The sequence below is a fragment of the Cygnus olor genome, chromosome 15 (assembly GCF_009769625.2).
Source record: "Cygnus olor isolate bCygOlo1 chromosome 15, bCygOlo1.pri.v2, whole genome shotgun sequence".
Taxonomy (NCBI): Eukaryota; Metazoa; Chordata; class Aves; order Anseriformes; family Anatidae; genus Cygnus; species Cygnus olor.
In genome coordinates, this window is record NC_049183.1 from 15,686,751 (window position 1) to 15,708,043 (window position 21,293).

The window sequence follows — 21,293 nt, forward strand, 5'->3', positions numbered from 1 at the left end:
GTAGGGCTCATGGTGGGTTCAGCAAAGGGTCAGGACCATCGGCTACCTGGAGCGAAGGTTGTATGCGCATGTGCCAGAGCTGCGTCCACTCCCAGCCGTTCAGTACGGCGCGTTTGCTGGGGTGCGCCTGGCACAGAGGAACACCCGCAGCCCCCAGGGCCACCAAAGCACCAGAAAACCCAGGGGTCCCACAGGACCCACGTGAGCTTCCCTGGTGCTCCAACCCTTCCCAGCAGTGTAAGGAGCGTTGGGAACATCTCTGGGCAGGGAGCAAGGGAGCACCTCGAGCACAGGCAGAGCTCCTGCAGCACGACACCAGAACCCTCACCGAAACCTCGGCACTTCATGGGCTAAGTGATTAGAAGCATTCACTTCCCTATACACCAGACCTGTTTTAGCATGCCGAGGCTTCAAAGAAAACCGTGGCTCTGCTAGCCGATGCTCTGAGGCCCTTAAATTCACCGTAAGCACGTGCATTTCCTAGCAGAGCATTGTTTCATCTCCTCCTGCACCCCTCATGGCAGGTCCTGCGCTCGCTAGCAGGGAGCAGGAGCTGTGCCCGCTGTGCCCTGACCTCGCTGCTGCATCGCACGCCGACTTTCTTATTAATTTGCTGCAAACTGGCTGGCTGGCTTTTTTCCCTTGCTCCCTGCATGCACAAAAGCCAAGCTTTATAAATCAAGTGTGTAAACAGAAATATCCTCCTTCCTTGAATACGATTACTATTTAGAAAAAGGAGGCTGTCGGTTTAAGAGGCAGAAAACCTGTTTTATCTGGAGAGACTGGCTCTGATGCCAGACGCCGGTTACCATAACAGTTTCCTTCTGTCCACAGTTTCAGAGTAAAAATTAAAATATCTCATATAAACTGGTTTTGTACAGTTTTTCCCCAGCTAAGATCTTTTTCAGAGCCCCAAACACCCTTTCTATTGAGTGACATCTATAAACTATTTTTATAGCCATGCAAACAAGCTCAGAGGCTGCCTCACATCCCCCTGTGAAAGCAGAGCTCTGCCCAGTTGCACTCCAGTTATACAATTTTTTTTTTGTCCTGAAGAAACCTAAAAACAGGAACGAAGCCTGGGAGGTGAGACGTGGCATCTCGGGGCCACGGGACCTTCCCAGCACCCTGCAGCAGCAGAGCCAGGAGCTGGACGGCCACCTGCAGGGCTCCGTCCCTCTGCCTGGAGCACCTCGGCGTGGTCTTTTGCACTTCTCTTTGCATTGGTTCTGGTTGCAGTGCTATACCTGATGCAAAGGCGATCCTATGTCTCAGCAGGGCTAATAGATACTATTTACTAATTACGTGCTATTCATAAATACTTGCCAGATGACAAAGAAAGACGGGGAGAAAACTCTCTGCAGCATGTTTCTGGGAGGCAGATAGACCCAAAGCCTGACCAGGCATCAGTGTCAGCCACGTGGTGCCTCTACACTGACATTGATGCCAGATATTTGCTTTTGGACTCTGTGTGATTCTGTGGGACTAAGCAAGAGGGGAGAGGTCAGCAACTGCCCCCAGGTGTGGGGCTGTGGGGTGTCGCATCAAGGTGCAGACACAGAAAGCAGACCCATCAACGCAGCCCAATGGAGCTGTAAGCTCCCTCCTGGGATAATTTCAGACTCAGTTCCTAAAAAAAAAATAAGGAGAATGAACCTCTGTGCTACAGTTACTGATCTGCCAAATAAAATAAATAAATAAAATAAAAAAATAAAATTAAGCTCTTGGTTGGTGTTTGTGAGGCAAAGTAATTTCTTTTCTTAGAAGCTGTTTAAGGCCCCTCCAAAAAAAAGGGTGAGTAAGAATTTTCTTTTCCTGGCTGCTTTTGAAAGGCTGCAGCCACGTGCACGCCTCTGTGTGCCCGTTTCCCAACGGCTTGTGCCCGGCACTGCCTGCTCCTGCCGTGTGTGCAGGGCTGGGCTGGGAACCGCTGTGGGTGGGAGGGGACGGGGATGGGGACGGGGATGGGGACAGGGATGGGGATGGGGATGGACAGGAGGAGAGGGTGGTCCGGGAAGCCTGGGCTGGAGGAGCCCAGCTCTGCAGGGTGACTCATGGAGAGCTGGACGCTGCTCGGGGTCACGCTGGGACAGCAGCGAACCTCTGCGTTTCTCTAGCAGCGCCTCTGAGCACGATGCCAGTGGCATGTGTAAATCTTCCCCTTGGTACAGGGGCAGCCCTCATTCCCCAATAGCCCCTGGTCCTCCCTTGTCAACCCCCTGGTTGCAGATTTTTGAATTAACAAAATAATCATGCCGCAGTCTGTTTCAATCACCTGTTAGTTTTATTTAACACTACCTATTGGTAGTGTTTTTCATATTTGAAAACATTCCCAACATAAGTCATCTGCAAGCAATTTGCGTTCTCCATTATATAACACAGGTCCACCTACAGATTTAAAGGTTATTGCCTTTTTTTTTTTTTTTTTTTAATTCTGCAAAGCTGTGCAAACGCCCTTATCTACCACGGTAGCTGTCTTCCTGCCTCTGACCAAGGCTCTGAGGTATCAGGGACAGGTGATATACCAAAAAAAAAGGCAAAAATTGGCCAGTGTATGGGGTAATGCCCTCGTGGACCATGTGAGGTCCAAATGCTGTACCCTGGTGTAGGACAGAGCTGGAGGACTGCAGGGGAGGGATATTTAAAGCACCAAGTTGTGACCCGAAGTAGGGAAGGCACTGCGAAAGGACAAAACACACCTCTCCCCTCCTGATGTTCACAGGACAATCAAAGGCATTGCTTTTCTTTTTGAGCTTTACTGTAGGAGTGATGCTGGAGCTTGCACTACATAGCATACTCACATTTTTTATTTTCCTCTTTTACAATTGATGGGATGCAGTTGAAAAAAAAATGAGGGAAAAAAAGAAATAAGAAACCAAGAAGAAGAAAAATCAAACTATGAGGCCAGACTTGACTTTAAATAAAGCCACCAATGTATTTTTTTCCAAGGGCTGGAAATGGCCAAGTTTGCAATTTCTGTTAAGAAAGTGCAGGTGCTGAAATCAGAGCCCGACAGTGCACTGTGGGGCCGGGAGATGCCTGATGCCCAGGGCACTCTGAACCCCTGTGTCTGCTCCTGCTGTCCCCTGTGCCTCTTTGTCTCAGAAGTCCCTTGGACAAAGCAGCCTGTGCCACATCCTCAGTTATCTCCTGCCACGGGGCTCAGCTCAGCCTCCTTGCTGCTGTCAGGCTGGCAGCCCCCCCACGGGACCTGCACGCTGCATAAGGCACTGCATGCTGCTCTGCGGCTGCACCAGCATGGGCAGGATGGGGTTGGTGGTTTCCCTGGGCTCCCCACAGCTCAGCCTCCTTTGGAGATGGCCCCAAAACCTCCCCTGAGCCCTCCCCTGAGAGTGCAACCTTCCCTTCCATTGCCATTCGTAGGATGCTGATGCTCAGCGCATCCCCCCCATGGGGGGGGGTGGTATAAAGCGTTATCCCTGAAACCTTTGAAGCAGGGAGGGAAATCAACATACTTTTGTGGTGGGAAGATACTGCAGCTGCACATCACCTTCCTGAGATTAGCCCCAAATCTGCTCCTAAAGAAGCAAAGAGCCACGTTTTTGTTTTTCAGCAGGGAGGTGCAAGGGACAGCAGGGTGACACCTTCCCTGTCACCATGGCCAGTACCTACACCTACCCCCAAAATCACCACAGAGGCAGTTTCCACTGCTGCACCCCTTCTACAGGCTTCTGCTAGTTCGACAACTCATCAACTCGTACACAAAAGCCAGAGCTTTGATTTTGTTTCTTTTTTTTTTTTTTCTCCTGCCCAAGAAGATGCTGAAATCTCCCAAAGAAAAATTATTTCCATGTGATCCCAGCACTTTCTCTCTTGGCTCAAACACTGAATGTGGTTTTGGGTCTGTGGTTTTTGATTTTTTCTTTTCTTTTTTTTTTTTCTTTTCGCTTATTCACAAAATTTTTTGGGTTTCATTTCCACCATTGTGAGAGGCACCGTGCAACCAGACAGACTGGCTGCAAGTCCTAGGGAAACGATAGCAGGACAAAAGCACAGAAACCCAGCACAAGTTGATGCAAGCAAAGAAACAAGAAAAAAACAGCTTTTGCAAACAAGCTAGCTGCTGGGTTTCATAAAGAGCCGGACTGACTTTCGGTGTTTCATTTGGACTCCAGCTAGGAAGCTGCAGCAGCTGCCGAGGACTAAAACTCCTGAATGAACAGCAGCTTTCATATTATGCATCCTGCTAAGCAACAGCAAGGGAAGTAAGAGACGGGGTTCTGAGTCACAAGGTAAGTTAAATGGGTCTGAATAAGTTGTGAAAAAAAAATACTATCGCTATAGGGAACAAAGTGTTCCCACCCTGCAGAAGCAGGTTGTTGGGTGAGTCATACAGAGGTGGTCTCTCGCCCTCGCTGCTTCGTCTGGCTTTTTCTGCTTCGCTGCAGCAAGCAAATAAGTGCAAGGCCAGGTTATTGCTGAACGAGCTTCAGTTTGTTCCTGCTAAGGCTGCTCGTTTCCGTACCCACCCATGAACGCTGCTGCTCGGTCTGGTTGTGCTCAGGACGGGGACAGTGCCACAGCTGGGGCAGGATGGAGCAGGGAGGTGCGGGGACACCACAGCGCTCCAGGACATGGACAACCCAGTTCCTGGGGCGGCTGAGTCTCACGGGACAAGTCCCGGACTAGCTGCCGTTTGGTTGGAAAAGGCAAGGGAGCCTTGGTGCTTCTACCTCGGCAGGGCCACTTGCTCCATCCAGAAGCTGCCCTGAGAGTGATTTTTAAGCAGGTCAGTGCGGCGGCAGCATGGGGCTGAATCACTGCCTGGGCTTGCCACGGGACGGGCGCGCAGTCAGGGACCCGCCTAGCCCCGGCAGGGCCATTTCCAGGAGCTGCCTGGCCTCGGCAGAGCAGGCAGGGGAGAGGAGAAAGAGAAATGGAGAGCTGTTTGCTCAGGAGCCAGCAAAACTCCTTTGCTCCCTGTTTGCACCAAGATGAGTGTGACAACTGCCTGTGGCAGACCAGGAAAGGCGGCACCATGTGAAGATGCCGGTGCCCACGTGCACACAACCATTTCCACGCAGGCACACGTTCTTCCCACGGAGCACTTGCAGGGCACCTGCATTAAATCCATACATCTCTCAGGGGCCAGGTGTGTGCAGCAATAGGAAGGGAGCTGTGCCTGGGGTCCTCGCCTCTTCCCAAGCCTGTGAACCGCTGCTGCACGGGGTGGGGGTGCCCATGTTTCCGTGGGCATTGCAGCAAGTGCAGCTCCTCCTGGGCAGAGGGATTGGGGACTTCAGCCAGGCTGAATTCCCACAGGCATGTGCTAAGAAATCACCCCAAAATGAAAACATACCCAGAAAAACTACAAACTACCCTAATGTCCCCATTAGCCATTACAAACTGGATGCAGATAACACCCCTGGGCCTCTCTGAGGCCAGACCCCATCCCTGCCTCCGTTCCCAGCCTGCTCACAACCCGCAGGGCTCAAACTGTCCCCAGCAGTGCTCCCAACCCCTCTTCTGCTTCTGCTTCAGCTCATTGTATAAACACTGCAGACAAGAGGGCGTTAACGGAGGTCATCTGCAAACCACTACTGACAGTGGAAATTTTTAAACCATGCTGCATTTTGGGATCCAAATATTCTTGTCTGCGAGCCCTCAAGTCACTCCGTGGCTGCAGAAGGGCTCCTGATGCTCGGCTCGAGCCGAACATCTCTGCAGCATTGTGTCGGAGCGGAGCAGCTCCATGGGCAGCGCTGACATTGTGGGCAGAGGAACTGCCAAGTCGTCACTGTTGCAGTGCTGCTTGGAAAACGTGCAGGCTCCTTCAGTGGTTTGGGCTTTTCTACAATAAATTGCTCATGAAGAAATTTTAAATCCTTCTGGAGAAAAAAAATAAAAAATCCCCAACAAGTTGTTTCCAAGAGGAAGTCCAGTGTCCAGACAAAAGTGGCTCCAGCGCCACTTCGTTTCCTGCTGCAGGCGATATGAGGCAGTCTGGGGCGACAAGGAGCTCAGGGCGTGCAAGGAGACAAAAGGTAAAAAAGCAGAAGCAGAATAATTTCCGTCTCTGGAATGATGCCGAGGTCCGAAGCTGACGCATCCATGTGTTTTCCATCTCGGCGGCACAAGAAGGGTTTTAGTCTTAACTGCCCTCATGGGTTTTCAGTCCAGATTTATCACTAATTAAAACGGGCAGCGGCTGGCGCTGTCCTGTGCGCCGTGAATTTAGAGAGAAGATAGTCATAGATTGCTTTTCCAAGTGAAGCCATAGCAATAACAGGAAGGAAAACGTTAGCAGAAATTTAAAGTGCAGCTCGGGGATCCAAGAACAATTTCTGCTTCGTGAACTCTTGCTATCGCAGCGTGTGAGCTCAGCACAGCTGTGGCTGGGATTTCACCTCCGAGCATCCCTGCGAGGTAAGGACACACTTGTACCCGCACACGTACCCAGTGAAAACACAGGCTGGGGTGGGTTAATGGAGGTCTGCCAAAGGACAAGACCTATACATCCCCGAGGGGCTGCCTGCAGTGCTCGAGGTGACCTGCTATGGTTTGGTTAGGATTAGAGCTAAGCGTGCTAACCAACCCCACAATGGGGGGAAAACCCTTTGGTCCAGCTCCCAGGCTGATTTGCTTTGCTTCCTTTTACCTTCTCTGTGTGCAGGGCAAGCAAGCTATTTTTGCAGATATTATGGGGATTTCTTATCGTTCCTGTTGCCCAGATGTGTTGCTTTATATGGAAGTGTTAAAATTCTTCAGGTACACAGTATCATTAAAAAGCTTTGCATGAGCAAATGCACCTCATACATAAGCTGCCTACTTTGAGCTACAAGATTAAACTCAATCATGAACCAAAAAAAAATCAATCAAGGTGCTCTCTCTAGCTGTAATAGTGTCAAGAAAATATATTTAAACAGAAGAAGTTGCACACAGGAAGAAAGCATCACATCATTTAACTCCCTGGACTGAAACTAATGGTTTCTGCCCTTCCTTAGCCCAGGTTTGTGGCATCTCCAAAGCCTTGCATGGAAGGAATTTGCCTTTTTTAGCTGGCAGACATCAGGAGGGCCAGGTGTCACTGGGAAGCCATCACTTTCAGCACAGGTTGTCCGTAGAAGGTAAAAGATGTGTAAATGAAATGCCTGTTGGATTGCATTTGAGTAGGGGTGCTTCCAAGGTCAGTGCAGAGCAAAAATGCACCATTTAATCTGCTCTGGCTTGCACTAAGCATGGCAGTAGCCAGAGAGCAGCATCCCTGGCTTGGGCAGAGCATCCTCACGAGTGCAGTGACTGGGCGCTGCCCGTGCAGCAGCCACTCAAGGGTTTGTACTGGCAATGCCATCAGGAGGGGCAGATCCAGCCTTGCAGGCGGGTCCGAGCAACAGTCCTGCTTGAGTTTAATGCAAGCAGGCTGGTATCTCCACTTACTTTTCCTTCTTGCTTTGGGCTAGGCAGAAATACCTGCACACAGCCCCTTTAGTTGGATTTTAACATTGTCTTTATACTCAGATTCAGAGGGGAAGGGACAGAAAAACCAAAGTGTTTTCAAACATTAGCTAAAGTACAGTTCCAGTCAGTACAAAGTACAGTTCCATTACATTTAAACAGCTCTCCAACAGTAACATATATTCTAACGTCACAGTGAACACAACTAATATCCAGCCATCATCATCACCAGAAATTCACCAAAATTAACTGTTTTTTCATCAGGTTCAGATGTCTCATTTTATGATCCATAAATTTGGGAAAATATTGTTCAATATGCCCATTTAATCACATGCAGATTTTTTTCTTTCTTAGTATCTTGGTTGTTGGGTTTCATCCTGGTCCTGCTTGCTGGCTCTGTGTGCTGTGTGATGTTTCATGGGTTTGGAGTGGGAGGCTCGAGAGCGTTTTGGGAAGAGCAAGTCATTTATCTTGGCATTGCATATTGCACCAAAGCAGCCGGACGCCCGGCCCTGCAGCAAGCTTCCTGCTCCTTGAGCACTTTGCAGGAAGCATCAGAAACATCAAAACATCTTACATTTTTCTGCATGTTGCCGCAAGCTTTTCAACAGAAATGTTTCAGACTCATCAATTGTCCATCAACTCTATCAAAATGAACCCAATTCAAAGAAGAGCCAAAGAAGCTGAACTGAAAAAGTGGTTTTGGGAGAGGGAGGGCTGAGAACCTCTTCTTGTTCTCAGGTGAAACATTTATGGACTCTAGAGTTTCCAAAGCCAGCAGACCAGCTTCCCCCTAGCCATTAGGATGCCCGTGTGTCTGTCATCTGTTAATTTTTTTTTCCTGATGGGAAAAACAAGATTGCTGAACCAAAACTGGTTGTGATTCGCAGGTTCCCAGTGTGGAAGGCGAAGCCAATACTTTACACTTGTAGTTTTAATCTGTTGCTTCCAGGATGCTCCTGTCTGTCTCAGGAGAGGAGCCGTGAAGGATGGCCAAGGAGGAGCACGCTCAGCTTTGCAGCCGCGGGTTGCTCGCTGCAGTACTAATGCATCATTTCAGGCACTAACGAGCGCGTGGGATGGCGAGGGCAGGAGGATGGATGTCCCTCCAGCGCAGGGACCTGCGTGATGCACGACAGAGAACCTCACGGACCTGCACGCCGGTGAGTCACGGCCGTATCGGAGCAAAGCCGAGTCCATTGCTTGCTGTCTTCTGAAGATAAACCTGCTCCAGTGGAGTCAAATCCATCACCACCACGTTTGACAACAGAAGGTCGCAATAATTATCTTTAGGGGAAAAAAAATGTCTAAAACCAACTGCTTACTTTACCTCACAGATCTTAAATTCTGAGCTCCATATTCCTTCTTATTACTTTTTTTTTAAGGTGTCAGATTTGACTTCCCTACCACGAGAGTTATATTTGCTTTCCCTCTGAAATCTGGCTTAAATCATTTTTTTTTCCTCAGATCAGCATAGTCTTGTTACCAGGAAAGCCTTGCTGGGTTTGTTTCCTTTCCTGTTGCATGCTTGATTCCTCTGTTTTGAGTTTTTTTCCTCCACTTAATCTCTGCTTTTATGCTGGATGCCTTTCAGACTGAACCCCATACTGCTGGATTCTTTGTTCTTTCAGCCTCCTCAGTTTCTTTTCTCTCCACTTTCCCTCTTCTTTTGTCCTTTCTGGACTGTTATGAGCAAGCTGTAAATCTGAATCTGTTTATTTGCATATATCATTGAAATCACAACTAACCAGAGCTTTTGCAACCACATACGTGTTTATGCTGCCTTACCAAACTTTATTCAACAGGGAGGACAGCGACAGATACATGCACACAAACAAAACTTTGGTTGAGTCTCAAATTCACAGGTCTGACGCCATTTCTAGAAGATTGTGCTGCTCGGGAATGTAAAACCATGAAGGAAAATGTGGTGTAAGGGTGTGTGTGTCAGTTCTAGGCTGCCATGAATTGCCTGGATTTGTGCCTGGCTGGCCTCATTTTTCCAAATGCAATTTCTAGCCAAGACCTTGAGTGATTGTTCTTCATGAATCATGCAAGCGGCCATGATTTCCTCAATGGGCGCTTGGACTGCAGCAATGTAAAACGTGCACAACCTGAGCACTGATTTCTCACCCAGACTTTTCTTCCTTAAACCACTTCTAAAAATAGGAAAGTCATTCATCTTAAGCAGAATAATGGCCTATAAAAATGTCGAATTAATTTCTTCGTATTTATGAAGCCTTTGCCTTCCACCCATTATGAATACTCCTCTTAATGAATGCTCTTTCTCCTTCATGAAGGTATTATGAGCAATTACATCCTCCAGTTTTAATGTTCAGATAATGTAATCAAATGCCTTATACTTTATCCCCAGGTTATTGACTACCCACCCTCCCAAGGACTAAATAGCTTTTAGTCCCATGTAGGATATATCGGCCCCAAGTGCCTGGGACTCTGAGTCAACACATGGTCTTCCTTAGACCATTATGTATATGTACAAGCTTTAATCACTGCAAAGGAGACCCCAGAAACATCACTTGGACCCAAAACGCTCTCTGCAGTGCAAACTTTCTGTTCTGGTCACGTACAGGCTGGTTATTTATGACCTGCTGTCCATTTAGACTTGCATTGCATTTTTGGTCCTGGTTGGCAGCACAAAGATAGCTTAAAGACTGAATGAAAATTAAAAAGGACTTAATGAAAATGAGAATTCAGGCTCCGAACACTGATATAAAGGAGTATTAATCCCTCCTCAGACTTGTACCTAGAATAAGGTACAATTATGAATAGAAAGATCATTTCAAGTTATGACAGATTTGATGAAAGAACTTTCACTGCTGTCAGAAGGAAAGTTATTATATTGCTGCTAATAAGTATTCATCAGGTTTCCAGAGAGCTGGATTACACCAAGTAATAAAAGGTGTGAATGACAGCTCTTTTGGGGCAAGCAAGAACTAGAAGAAAACATCTCCCAAGAATGCCTGTACAATCCAAGTATCTTGCCCCATACTGACACTTTTTTCCATATTTTCTTGACTGGTCCATTTTGTGCCCCGTGAAGCCTTTGTATAGCTGCAGAGTAGGATCCCCTCCCTCAGCAAAATACAGATGGGACCTGCATCCATTGTGCCATTTCTGAAAGCCAGGATATCTAGGTACTACCATTCCTACCTATTCCAGGAATAAAAGCTGGTAGAAGAGGAACTGTAAGAGCTGTTCCCAGCCCGAGGTCAACAAGAGTCCATCTGACTAATTGGACTTTGGATAAGGTCCAAAAAGGCATCATTCCAAAATATGTCTTGTATGAAACACCACTGCAATCAGCAGAATGACACTAATTATGCATGGTATGTATGCAGCATTCGCCTGCTTCCAGCTCCACTCCCTCCCTAGGAAGGAGGGTGATGGGGAGCTAGAGGAAAACTCATCTACAGTTTACCACCAGAAATTGTTTCTGCCTGTTCATTTCATCCAGTATTTAGGGCCTTTGAAGCTTTCCAGTATCTCTTGAAAATGCAGTAGACAATCTCAAAAACTAGCAGTTTTGGGCAGAGCAAGCCCCAGTTCAGTCTGTGCTTGTTGCATATATTTGGCTCTACATTCTGCACAATGGAAAAATTAAAATAGGAAACAGAGGAATTCTGCTAGAAAAAGCAAATGGATATGGTCAAAGCCACAAACCACTTGGCTTGATCTTTGTGAAAAGGATTACCAGCAAGAGGCTGAGAGATAATCTTAATGGAGAAATGCTTTTATTCTTCAGTTGATTTTTCCACCAGCTTTTTCCTAAAAAAAAAAAAAAAAAGTGTTTGGTTTTATTTTCTTCATCTGACTTCAAATTTTTCAGGACAGCAAAGCAAGAAACTGTTGAGTAAAGCTTTTTTTTTTTTTTACCCAGTGCCGTTCCAAGGACAGTTCTGACAACAGCCAGACAGCAAGCGCACCTTGAGCAGAGCTTGCTACGACATCTTTAAGCACCTCAGCTGTAGTTCCTTATCTCCGCAGGCTTTTTTCCTGTGTTTACCTGGTGTCTCCTGACAGATATTTCAACTGTAGGTAATGTGAGATGAGGATAGTCTTTTCCGTTGCTTGTAAACAGTACACAGGGGGGAACCCTTCCTACCTGGAGTCTCCTGGTGCCACTACAAGATAAGCTAATAATTAATCAGAAATGCACCTTGCAGCAAGATTAACAGATGGCCCATCAGCAGCTCTGACCTGAATTGCCACATTAATCATTTGTTCCTTTGCTCGGTCCAGCTGGCTCAGCTGAAGATGAGCACCGTGTTTCTCCTGCTCCTGGTGGCCACCGCCAGCGTCGGCGCCGTGCTGGAGAAGGGCCTGCCGCGACGGGAATCGCGGCGCCTCTCGTGCGTGCGGTGCTGCGGGCCTTCCGAGCAGCCCGTCTCCATCATCTCCTCACGGTACACGAGGATGAGCAGCGACCCTGCTTTTTCGGTACCCAAAGTCCAGCCCACCATCGATATCACCATCCTCAAAGGTGGGTAGAAGTGACTACTGCGATAAACATCCTGCCTGCGTCTTACTCGCACACCTTTATTCTGCAGGCTGTGCTGCTCCTTCTCCCTGCACCAAGAAACTCATCCGATTCATTTACCCAAGAGGTCAAGGGGTGACATGCCACAGGCTGTAAGTGGGCACAAGTGGGAAGTGGCAAAAGGCTTTAATCCATCAGAAATCTGAACTGCTGGAAGCTTGAGTTAGATCACACTAAAACACAGATGCAAATGTTATCACAAAATTACTAAACAGTAGAATAAAGAATAAAGACAGTAGAATAAGGAATAAGAAAATAGGAAAGATGGTCACCCATTTTTTCTATTTCACATTTCATTTTGGCAAGGTAAGCAAATAAGAGTTAAGCATATAATACAGGAGACATGTCAGGGGTCCTGTGAGCAGTGACACTCAGACCAGACAAACCCAGCAGCATCACCCAGACCCAAATCAAGCTTTAAAAAAGACTTGCAATTTTTCTTACCCAAATTTCTGCACAGAGAGGCTGTGCATTTAGCTGGATTTGTGTAAATGGTCTGGTTAGGTGATGGAGTTTCACTACCAGAATTATTTTGTGCATCAGCACCATGAACTAAGTGTGGCCAAGCTTTCACCTGGCATTTTTATCCTTCTGAGAAGGAGGGTGCTGGTGTCTGACTGGCACTTCCAGATATTTGTGCTGTGAAAACAAGGTTTTAGCAGATGCTTTGTTGGCAGACTCCAACAAGATAACTGCAGCTTGGACTTCATGTGCTTGTGTTTGACAAGGTTTTCCTTTATGCTTACAGGTGAGAAGGGTGAAATGGGAGAAAAAGGGTACCCTGGAGCAGTTGGGAAGGAAGGAGAGAGGGGTCTACGTGGCTTTAATGGACGGAAGGGCCAGAAAGGTCAGCCTGGCCCACAGGGCCATTCCTGCAAGCAGCTCTATGCTGCTTTTTCAGTGGGTCGGAGAAAGCCCCTTCATAGCTCAGACTACTTCCAGCAAGTCATTTTTGACACTGAGTTTGTGAACCTCTACAAGCACTTCAACATGTTCTCAGGGAAGTTCTTCTGCTATGTGCCAGGGATCTACTACTTCAGCCTCAACGTCCACACCTGGAACTTCAAGGAGACCTACCTGCACCTGATGAAGAACGAGAAGGAGGTGGCCATCCTCTACGCCCAGCCCAGCGACCGCAGCATCATGCAGAGCCAGAGCCTGATGCTGGACCTGCAGGAAGGAGAAGAGGTCTGGGTGCGGATGTTCAAGCGGGAGCGAGAAAATGCCATCTACAGCGAGGAGTCTGATGTTTACATCATCTTCAATGGCCATTTAATCAAGCCAGCTGTAGAGTAGCTGTTCTTCAGCTTCAGTCTCAAAGCTTTGGCAGGGCATTAGTGTCTTCCCTCATAGAAATGCACGTCTAGCTCCACTTGGAAGGACTGCAGCTGGCAGCCTCCTGGCCTGCAGATGGGGATGGGGCTGTCTGTCCATGCCAAGGACACCTATGTGGATGGAGGTGGTGGTGTTTCAAGGTGATGCAAGCTATGAGTACAGAGAAGGTTTAACCCTTAACATGCCCTGGAGACAAAGCACAGAAGGCCCCAGTTGTACAGCCCTGTATAGATCCCCAGGATCATCCCTGAAGTCTGCCAAGTTGGAAGCAAAAAATATAGTGTCTGCTCTGCTTTGGAAAAGGCATTTTGAATTGGCTGTAATGGTCATCTTCAGACACCTGTAATCTGGTGGCTAGTTAAGGAATGTATCTACTCCTAAAACAATGCTTATATCTTTGCAGTGTGTACTATTGCTAATAAGAGCACCTACACCAGGTCTGCTCCATTCAGGTGAGCAAGACCACACCAGTATTAAGAATATTTTGCACAGTACATTTACCCTAAATTACATTTTTTTGTTCCATTTCATGTAATACTACATTCTGAGAGCATAATGCTAGAATTACATAAATAACAGTGTATCGATATGAGAATACTTTGAGGCATAGTTTTAAGTACAGCTGCAGCCACATGCCATAACTTTGCTAGACGGCTATATTGCTAGCAAAACTTTTTGCACCAGAACATCCAGCACAGGTGGGAGCACATTTATTTCCATTTTTAAGGAAAACAACAGGCTCTGCCCTGGGATCTGATTCGTGAGTGCTCATGGCCAAGCTGGAGCCTGAGGCCATCCTGGTGTCTGGAAACTACCATCTTACAGCACCATCTCTGGCAGCTGGAGGAGGAAACTGGGAAGAAAAATGGTGCTTTTCTAAAAGCAGCAATATTTCAGGGGATTTGGTTTCCTTTCTTCACCCCAAAAGGTATTGATATAACAGTGGAAAGGTACATGCAACAGCAAGAAGCCTTGTTTCCCTCAGTTCCTCCATCCCCATTTCCCTAGTCTCCTGTTTGCATCCCAAGCCATTTGTATGAAGGATACATGAAAAGTTCTTGCTAGGCAAATTGCTTCACTGCTGTGCCTCACCACAGCTATTCAGAAAAGTAGCTGAAATAAACATTTTGCTTTGAATACACTGGCTTTGTTTATCTTGCTTCCATATGCTTTTCACAGTACAGGGCTAAAAGCACTAGGCTGAACACTCGGTCCCACATTATCATGTCAGGTGGCAATTTTACTTTAACACCAAAGGGTTCCAGAAACTGAACTCCAGACTGAAACCTTCAATTCCTCTCCTTTGCAGGTCAGTAAACAGCCATTGCTGAGTATCAGGATAGGGAGACAGAGAAGTTGACGAACCCTTGCTGTAAAATAAATATCAAATCTTTCTAAGCTCTCACAGTCTTAGTGAAGATAGGAATTTTTAAGTAGCCTATCTACAAAGTAAATGCATTATGAGAAGAGGTCTATCAGCCTTGAAATATGTCTGCTCCTACTTTCATTACAGCCTGCTGCAGCCCTCAGAAGGGAAACTGGGAAACTTGCACAGCTCTAAAATCCCAAGGGCATTTCATGCAGATCCTTCACTGACCTGCCGTCAGATATCCCAGCTGCTTAGATCAGGCCACACTGCACAGCAGCATTTCCTTTTTTTTTTTTTGTCCCTTCTAAAAAAGCTTCCTAATCAGCAGTTTCCATTAGGGTGATGGTAAAAGCCCTAATGGCCGCATTGCTTATTTGCGGCTCACCACTTAGTGCTGAGAGCACTAGCAGGGAGGTGCCAGCCCTGAGCAAACAGGCACCAGCAGAAGCCTTCCCACTGCACTCTCTGAAGGCATTTCCAGACTGTTTTTCCCCAGCCTTTTCCCTACCTCTGAACCACTCACTCCCTGCACAGACCCAGATTTTGCAGCTGCAGAGAACCGTGCCCCACGAGCTGCCTGCGGTGGAGCAGTGATTATTCACCAGGGCTGCCCAACGTTCCTCGCATATCGAGCGGCTCCGTGCAGCTTTGGCTCACCCCATCCACAGCTCGCTGCACTGACTATAATTAAAAAGAAAAAAAGATGATCCAGCCCTCTTAAAATGTCAGGCCCAGCTGGAGTTATTGACAGGGCCTAATCCAGCTCTGGAAAAAAAAACACCCAGTGCATGTTTATGCTCAACCCACACTGATTTTGGAAAAGTTACTTTCTACCAGGAAGCAAGCAAAAATCCATATTTCTATATCTCTATACATGTGCATCTCCATAACACCTGGAGACACAGTTAGAGAGACCCTGATAGGACACATTCAAAATGCTCTTGACTGACATGTCAGGGTTATAAGCAGGTAAATCATTAAAGCCACATCGGTTTCTGGTGCAGAATAACCTTTCAAATAATAAAAAAGGTTATTGGTTTGCACACATTATTCAAATCAGTTGCTTTTATTATCAAAGAACTAGAAGTCTCAGCCTGCTGAGTTCTCTGGAGAAAAAAAGTGAAATACCTAAAAAAGCACAATGTACAAAAACATCCCTACTGCCACCTTTTGAATGAATCCATTTTTTTTTTCCCCCCAACTTCAAGGGCTGGGACAAGCATCCCTATTTAGAGAAGTTTAATGAGCCAAATCTAAAGCACAAGTATTTCAGAACTGCTCATCAACATACAGGCAGCTTGCCAGAGCCTCTTTTATAGGAAGAATTTAAATCCTTTCTTTTTTTCTCCAGCAACATGTAACATGGAGCACCAAACTTTGAAAAAAAGGATTTTCAAGGTTTTTTTGAAGAAAAAAGCAGGGGAATTTACTTCTTAAATCTAAATGGAAAGGAAATACAACACATTTATATTTCCTTTTCTAATAATTTTCCTTAAATAGGTACATTTCACTTTGAAATAAATATCAGGGATCTATCAAAAATATATATTTTTTGCAAATCCTTCAAAGAATAGCAATACATGGAAATGACAAAACTGCCTCAGCTACTATAAATCCCAAGTGCATTTTACTAATAGGCATTAGCTCTCATACAGGTGTCTTTTACCCCAGAACCTCTGTGGAAGACAAAGTCCCCATGATACAAGGCACCAATAAATCAAGTTGCCAAAATAATCTTCCTTGCCCCTGGGACAGGACCAGAAATCAAGGAAGCAGAGGAGTCTGTTGAGAGCCTGCACAAGGAGTTGGAAAGGCAGAAACAGAATTTCTGTAAGAGCAGAAATAACAGATTATGGAAAATATCAAGTGAGAAGCAGCTACTCCCAAGAATTTCCTTTGCTTGACATAGGAAGATTAAAACAGAGTTTAAGTCAATTTACTTTTCATTTTCTGACCTCAAATCTGTCCTATATTTGCACTTATTAGCCCAAGCCTTGGCAACAGGGAGGAGACAAACTCATCTAGCATCCTCTCCTTCATGTCTTTGGCATCAGAGCCCTAGAGCAACACCTCACATGGAAGATCGCGCTGGGTCAGCGCCTGTCCTTGTAGTGAAAAGGTGATGAATGGGGAGAGCAAGCAAGTGACCTGCCCACATCCACTGGGGATGGAGCAAGATTTATGTGCAGCATTAGGAAAAAAAACTTGAAGAAGGAGAGGTGGACCCTGCAGGTGGCTGCAGCAGGAGAGACTAATGCTCAATCCCTAGAAGCCTTCAAAGACATCCTAGGATCTACCAGGAACAATACAGGCAGCTCTAGCTTAAGGCAGAGGAGCAAAACTGAGAACTGCAGCATCCCTTTAACCTCTTTTCCTGTAGATTTAGGTTTCAGCATTTTATCCTGATGAAATTCTGAAAAAACACAAGAAATACTTCCTACTAAAAACCTATACGAAGAATCTCCAGCTGTAATTTCAAATATCATAGACCCCCACATAAGAAGCCCTGCAGCACAGCTCAGTAATTACTAGGGATCTATCTGCCCCACTGAGTCCCATGCTTAGGTCTATCTTATGACTTCTAAATATGCTCATTCATTATCCTTCCTTACACAATTGCACCAAATGAAGCTTCACATTATGATTTGTAGGACTTCTGCAGAGCCCTTACTTAGCTGTGCAATTGCTCTGTAACTTGCTTTTGCTCATTTCCTCAGTACATACCCCCTGTAGGTGTAAGACCAGAGAAAATCCTCACACTTGCAGACTTGACAAAAAAAATCTTTTAACTTGAGCACAGAGGCATCTGAACTCTAGCAGAGCCTACACCTCTTTTCTTCATAAGCTGAAAATAGCATAGACTTTCCTTAAAGCTTCCTTCCCCTCAATACTTCTTTTTTCCTCCTAGAAACAGCACTAGGGTGTGTTGCTTGAGCTCCCCTTTATATAGAGACACAGCAAATTACTCACAGCACTCCTGGGTCTGCTGTAACAAGCTGAGGGACTACATAAGGCAGTGATAAAGTCTAGGCAGCTGTTTGGTTTTGCCAGAAGAGGTGAGCTCTGTGGGGGTTAAATGAGTGAGGCACTAGGAAGGAACTCCAGATGAGAGCTCTGCTTTAGTACTTAGTAGGTACAATACTGTTTTATTTCATTGCTTGTTGTGTCAAGCTCTGTGTGCTCTCTCTCTCCTTTTGTCCCCCTTGCCTGTGATGAGCTGCAGCAGTGCTGAGCGTGAGGGTGTTATAAGGACCCTTCTTGGGTCCTACAGCTGGCCCTGCAGCTTCTCTGCTGACCCTACAGAAACTCTTGCTCTTTAAGGTATTTAGTGCCTTCTTGTGCAGTCTAAATAATGCTGTAGCCACTCAAAAATGCTCTCTAGAAAGAGCTTATAAAGGGTTTATAGACCTGGCTGTGACAAACAACTTCTGTATGGGTTAATAGCTCTTACAGTGTTATTAGAGCTCATTATACTTGGCAGAGCTGATGACTGGGCTGGTACTTAGTGCTCTCCATGCCAAATGGCAGCAAGGAAGCTAAAACCTCTGTGTGCTCCCTGCTTCCTTTCCTAATTATTCATTTTTTGCATGCTTGCTTCATGTTAGACCCCAGTGCTGTATACCATCAGGCTTGTCTAAGTTGATTAAACTTCTAGGCCAGTTCATTGACTCCCTGGACTACTTTAGTGAGCTGCAAAGCAAAAATCATCTCCTTCAAGATACCACTTCCTACAGCACTTTCTAATTCTCAGCAAATAGAGCAGCAGGTGAGGAGTAGTAGGTCTTCCCCTTGCTGGAGGTTTAGCAGGGAGTCTGAAGCACAGCTAATTGCCTTGCTTGCACCCCTGGGATGGTAAGGAGTAGTCAAAGCCAGGTGAGAAGAGGGCCTGGGAGGCCTGATTCAGTGCCCTGAGCTCACCACTGAAACAATTTAACTCCTGCCAAGCCCCCACGTGGGCCAGGCTTATTTCTGGTGCTCTAACTGTGAGCTCGTGCTGTCCTGCAGAGAGGATGCGCTGGTCCTGCTGTTGCTCCCTGCTTTACAGCAATTCTCTGAGCTGGAGTCACAGTGCCTAAAATCCTGCTCTGTGCTGAAGTCTTTCAACTGTGCTCTTCAAAGGTAACCCCATTCCTTGGTTTGATTTCAGCCTGCAGCAATAAGCCATCCCCTAGTAACTGCTGCAATCATAGTTCTCTGCTGGCTGATCAGGAGCTCAGGGAAGGCTGTGAGCTGCTGTGGATCGGGCTTTTTTCCAGCCAAAGGAGGCTGATAAAATCCCTGTTCTGCCAGCTTCTTCCAGATGCTAAGTTCCTCTGAACTCCAACTCTCTGTATGCTTTTTCTGCCTGTAAGTGTGCAGGATGGGACCTGACAGCAAGTGTGCTTCTCCCTGGCAGCAGCTCAGCGTTGCACCTCTGTGAGTGTGCTGCGTTGGGTCTGGCAAGGCACAAGGCATTGCTCTTGGAGAACAGTGCATACTTTTAGAAGCCTCATTACCCTCCTGCATCCCATCTTCAGGTAGTGGAATCTTAAAATGAGTGCTCACGTGAAACTAAAACCTGAACATTTCTTCTTGGGCATATCTGGGGTGATGTGAGCACATCTGTGGAGCAGGTGTGAGCTGCAGGTGTGCAGCACCTCTGGCACTCTGGTCTTAGCTACCAGCAGACCAAGTAACATTGCAGACATGTAGTGAATATTGCGGACACACTGCCTTGCTGTGCCCTGCCGGCTCTGCTCACGCTGCTCACCTCCCTGTCACTGCAGTGCTCCCATCTGCTGCAGCAGGGGGCTCCCAGCAATCCTGCCTCTGCCTTTGCTCTTCTCACAACTTAGTTTTAGGTGCAGAAACTGCTTTTGGTGAGTTTACATCCCTCTTCACTTTCTGGAAGGATCCTTCCCTGTCTGCCAGGGTAAGAAAAAGAAGCTCTGCCTCCGGCAAACTGGTTTCTTCCTCTCCATAACTTTTGTTTTACAACAGGAACAGCCAGATAACATCAATGCAGATAAGGCAACCAGGCAACAAATAAAGCTAATGGGTTGTGTTTGGATGAGTTGAATGGAACTTAATGATTCTACTAAGAACCTATTCACTTACAAAGATTTAAAGTACTAGATAAAATGCAGCAGGTAAAAGATGAAAGTGTTAGAACAAATAGAAACCACTTACAAGCCAGGGAGCAGCAGACTGGAGCCTTGGGCCTGCAGATGCTGCGTCTGCAGCGACCTTGCCCTTCGGTGGGGTGGGTGGGAGGCTTGGAAGGGCAAGGCATTGCCTGAGCCCTTAGGGTGCAACTTCAGAGCACACCGAGGAGTGCCCCGCGGTGGGCTGAGAGCCCTCAGTCTCCTCCCTTGGGGTCCTCAGGGAGGGAGCACATGGCAGAGGGGGGTTCCCCAGCGTCCCTCTGGGCCACAAACTGTGGCTGTCCCTGCCAAAGCCTGGTGATTCCTCTTCCACTCCTGCACAATCATTTCCCACCGTGGTTTTTAGCTTTCAGTGGCAAAGCTTCAAGCAGCAGCACCTGGAGGCTGCAAAGCTGTGTGCTCCCTGGGGCAGCTCATGCTGCCTGCTTTCCTGGTCCACCTTTGCTCATTTTTGTGAGGTTTTACATGCTTCCTCCCTAACCAGGTCTTCAGTTAGAAGCTTCCTGGTAAGAGTTCATTCTTAAAATCCACCCTGCGTGGCCGTTACAGGGCAGGAGCTATCCTTCTGTGGGGAGGCCTTGAAGGCAGTTGTGTCCTTGTAGCACAGGTCCAGGCCACAGCATAAGCATGGGCAGAGCCTGCTGGTGCTGCCGGCGTGGTTCTTCCCCTCTCCAAAACAGGAGGAAACTTTCTCACCAAAAGCTGCTGCAGATGACCTGGGCACCCTGATGGTTGCTGCCATACGTCGGGCACGACAAGCTAATGCTATTTGCTACTCCTTTCTCCCAGGGCAAATTGCATTAAAGCCAACTTGCACAAATTGCTTTGGTTTTGGTTCTTTTTTTTTTTTTTCCTTTTTTTTTCCTTTTTTTTTTTTTGGTAGTGCAAAATGCCAGCACTGTTGGAGTTCCTGCTGTGGGTATCCAGGGGAGTGCACCGCTCTGTTTCCAAGCAGGGAAAAATCCAAGTCAATTACCCGACAAAGTCATTCTCCCCTCTGGTTTTCTGTCCCTGCTTTTTATCCCTTTTCAAGGCAGAATTCTGGCTCTCCCATTGACTGAGAAGACCCCTGAAGTGAAGTGTAAATCATACCCTGCAGGGTAGATCTTGGACCTCAGGACCTCAGGTCCAGGCAAGCGCTAGCACCCAGGGAAGAGAGCAGTGCCTGGATTTTGGGGCATCTGCCACTGTTTTTTGTGGTCCCTGGGTCATGCTGATGAGAATTTCTCTGTCAAGGCTGAAGTGGCCTGGCCAGGAGTGCCCATCGCTTCTGCTTTCAGCCCTGCCTAAAAGCAGGGAGGGGAGAGCTTGGAAAATGCTCCTGGGGGAAGGAAAATGTCAAGACTTTCAAACCCCAGTAAAAAGCCCTGAAAAGGCAGAACAGTGAACAGAGACAGGACCTGGCCCTGAAACCTGCTCCTCCCTGTAGAAATGCTCCCTCAGACCATGCACTAATGTCAGCCATTCACCAGGG

At 47.0% G+C, this 21,293-nt stretch overlaps 1 protein-coding gene and 1 long non-coding RNA gene across 6 annotated transcripts; one reads left to right on the forward strand and one right to left on the reverse strand.

Annotated features, from left to right (window-relative positions):
• The first annotated feature begins 3,931 nt into the window (after positions 1–3,931).
• On the forward strand, positions 3,932–14,447 carry C1QTNF8 (C1q and TNF related 8). 5 transcript variants are annotated; one of them, XM_040574913.1, is made up of 4 exons: positions 3,932–4,253; positions 11,312–11,465; positions 11,674–11,914; positions 12,720–14,447. In XM_040574913.1, the coding sequence occupies exons 3-4, from the start codon at positions 11,689–11,691 to the stop codon at positions 13,265–13,267; spliced, it is 774 nt and encodes a 257-aa protein (XP_040430847.1). In that variant the 5' UTR covers positions 3,932–4,253; positions 11,312–11,465; positions 11,674–11,688; the 3' UTR covers positions 13,268–14,447. The 5 variants fall into 5 exon arrangements, with proteins under 5 accessions (XP_040430847.1, XP_040430845.1, XP_040430849.1 ...); XM_040574911.1 differs by having other exon boundaries at positions 3,933–4,253; positions 11,312–11,469; XM_040574912.1 differs by lacking the exon at positions 3,932–4,253 and adding an exon at positions 8,458–8,579 and having other exon boundaries at positions 11,312–11,469.
• On the reverse strand, positions 12,068–17,569 carry LOC121078580. Its single transcript, XR_005824645.1, has 3 exons — positions 17,400–17,569; positions 13,049–13,141; positions 12,068–12,610 (listed from the first exon to the last, which is right to left on the reverse strand). It is a non-coding gene; the product is annotated as an uncharacterized LOC121078580 (long non-coding RNA).
• Between the last annotated feature and the right edge of the window lie 3,724 nt (positions 17,570–21,293).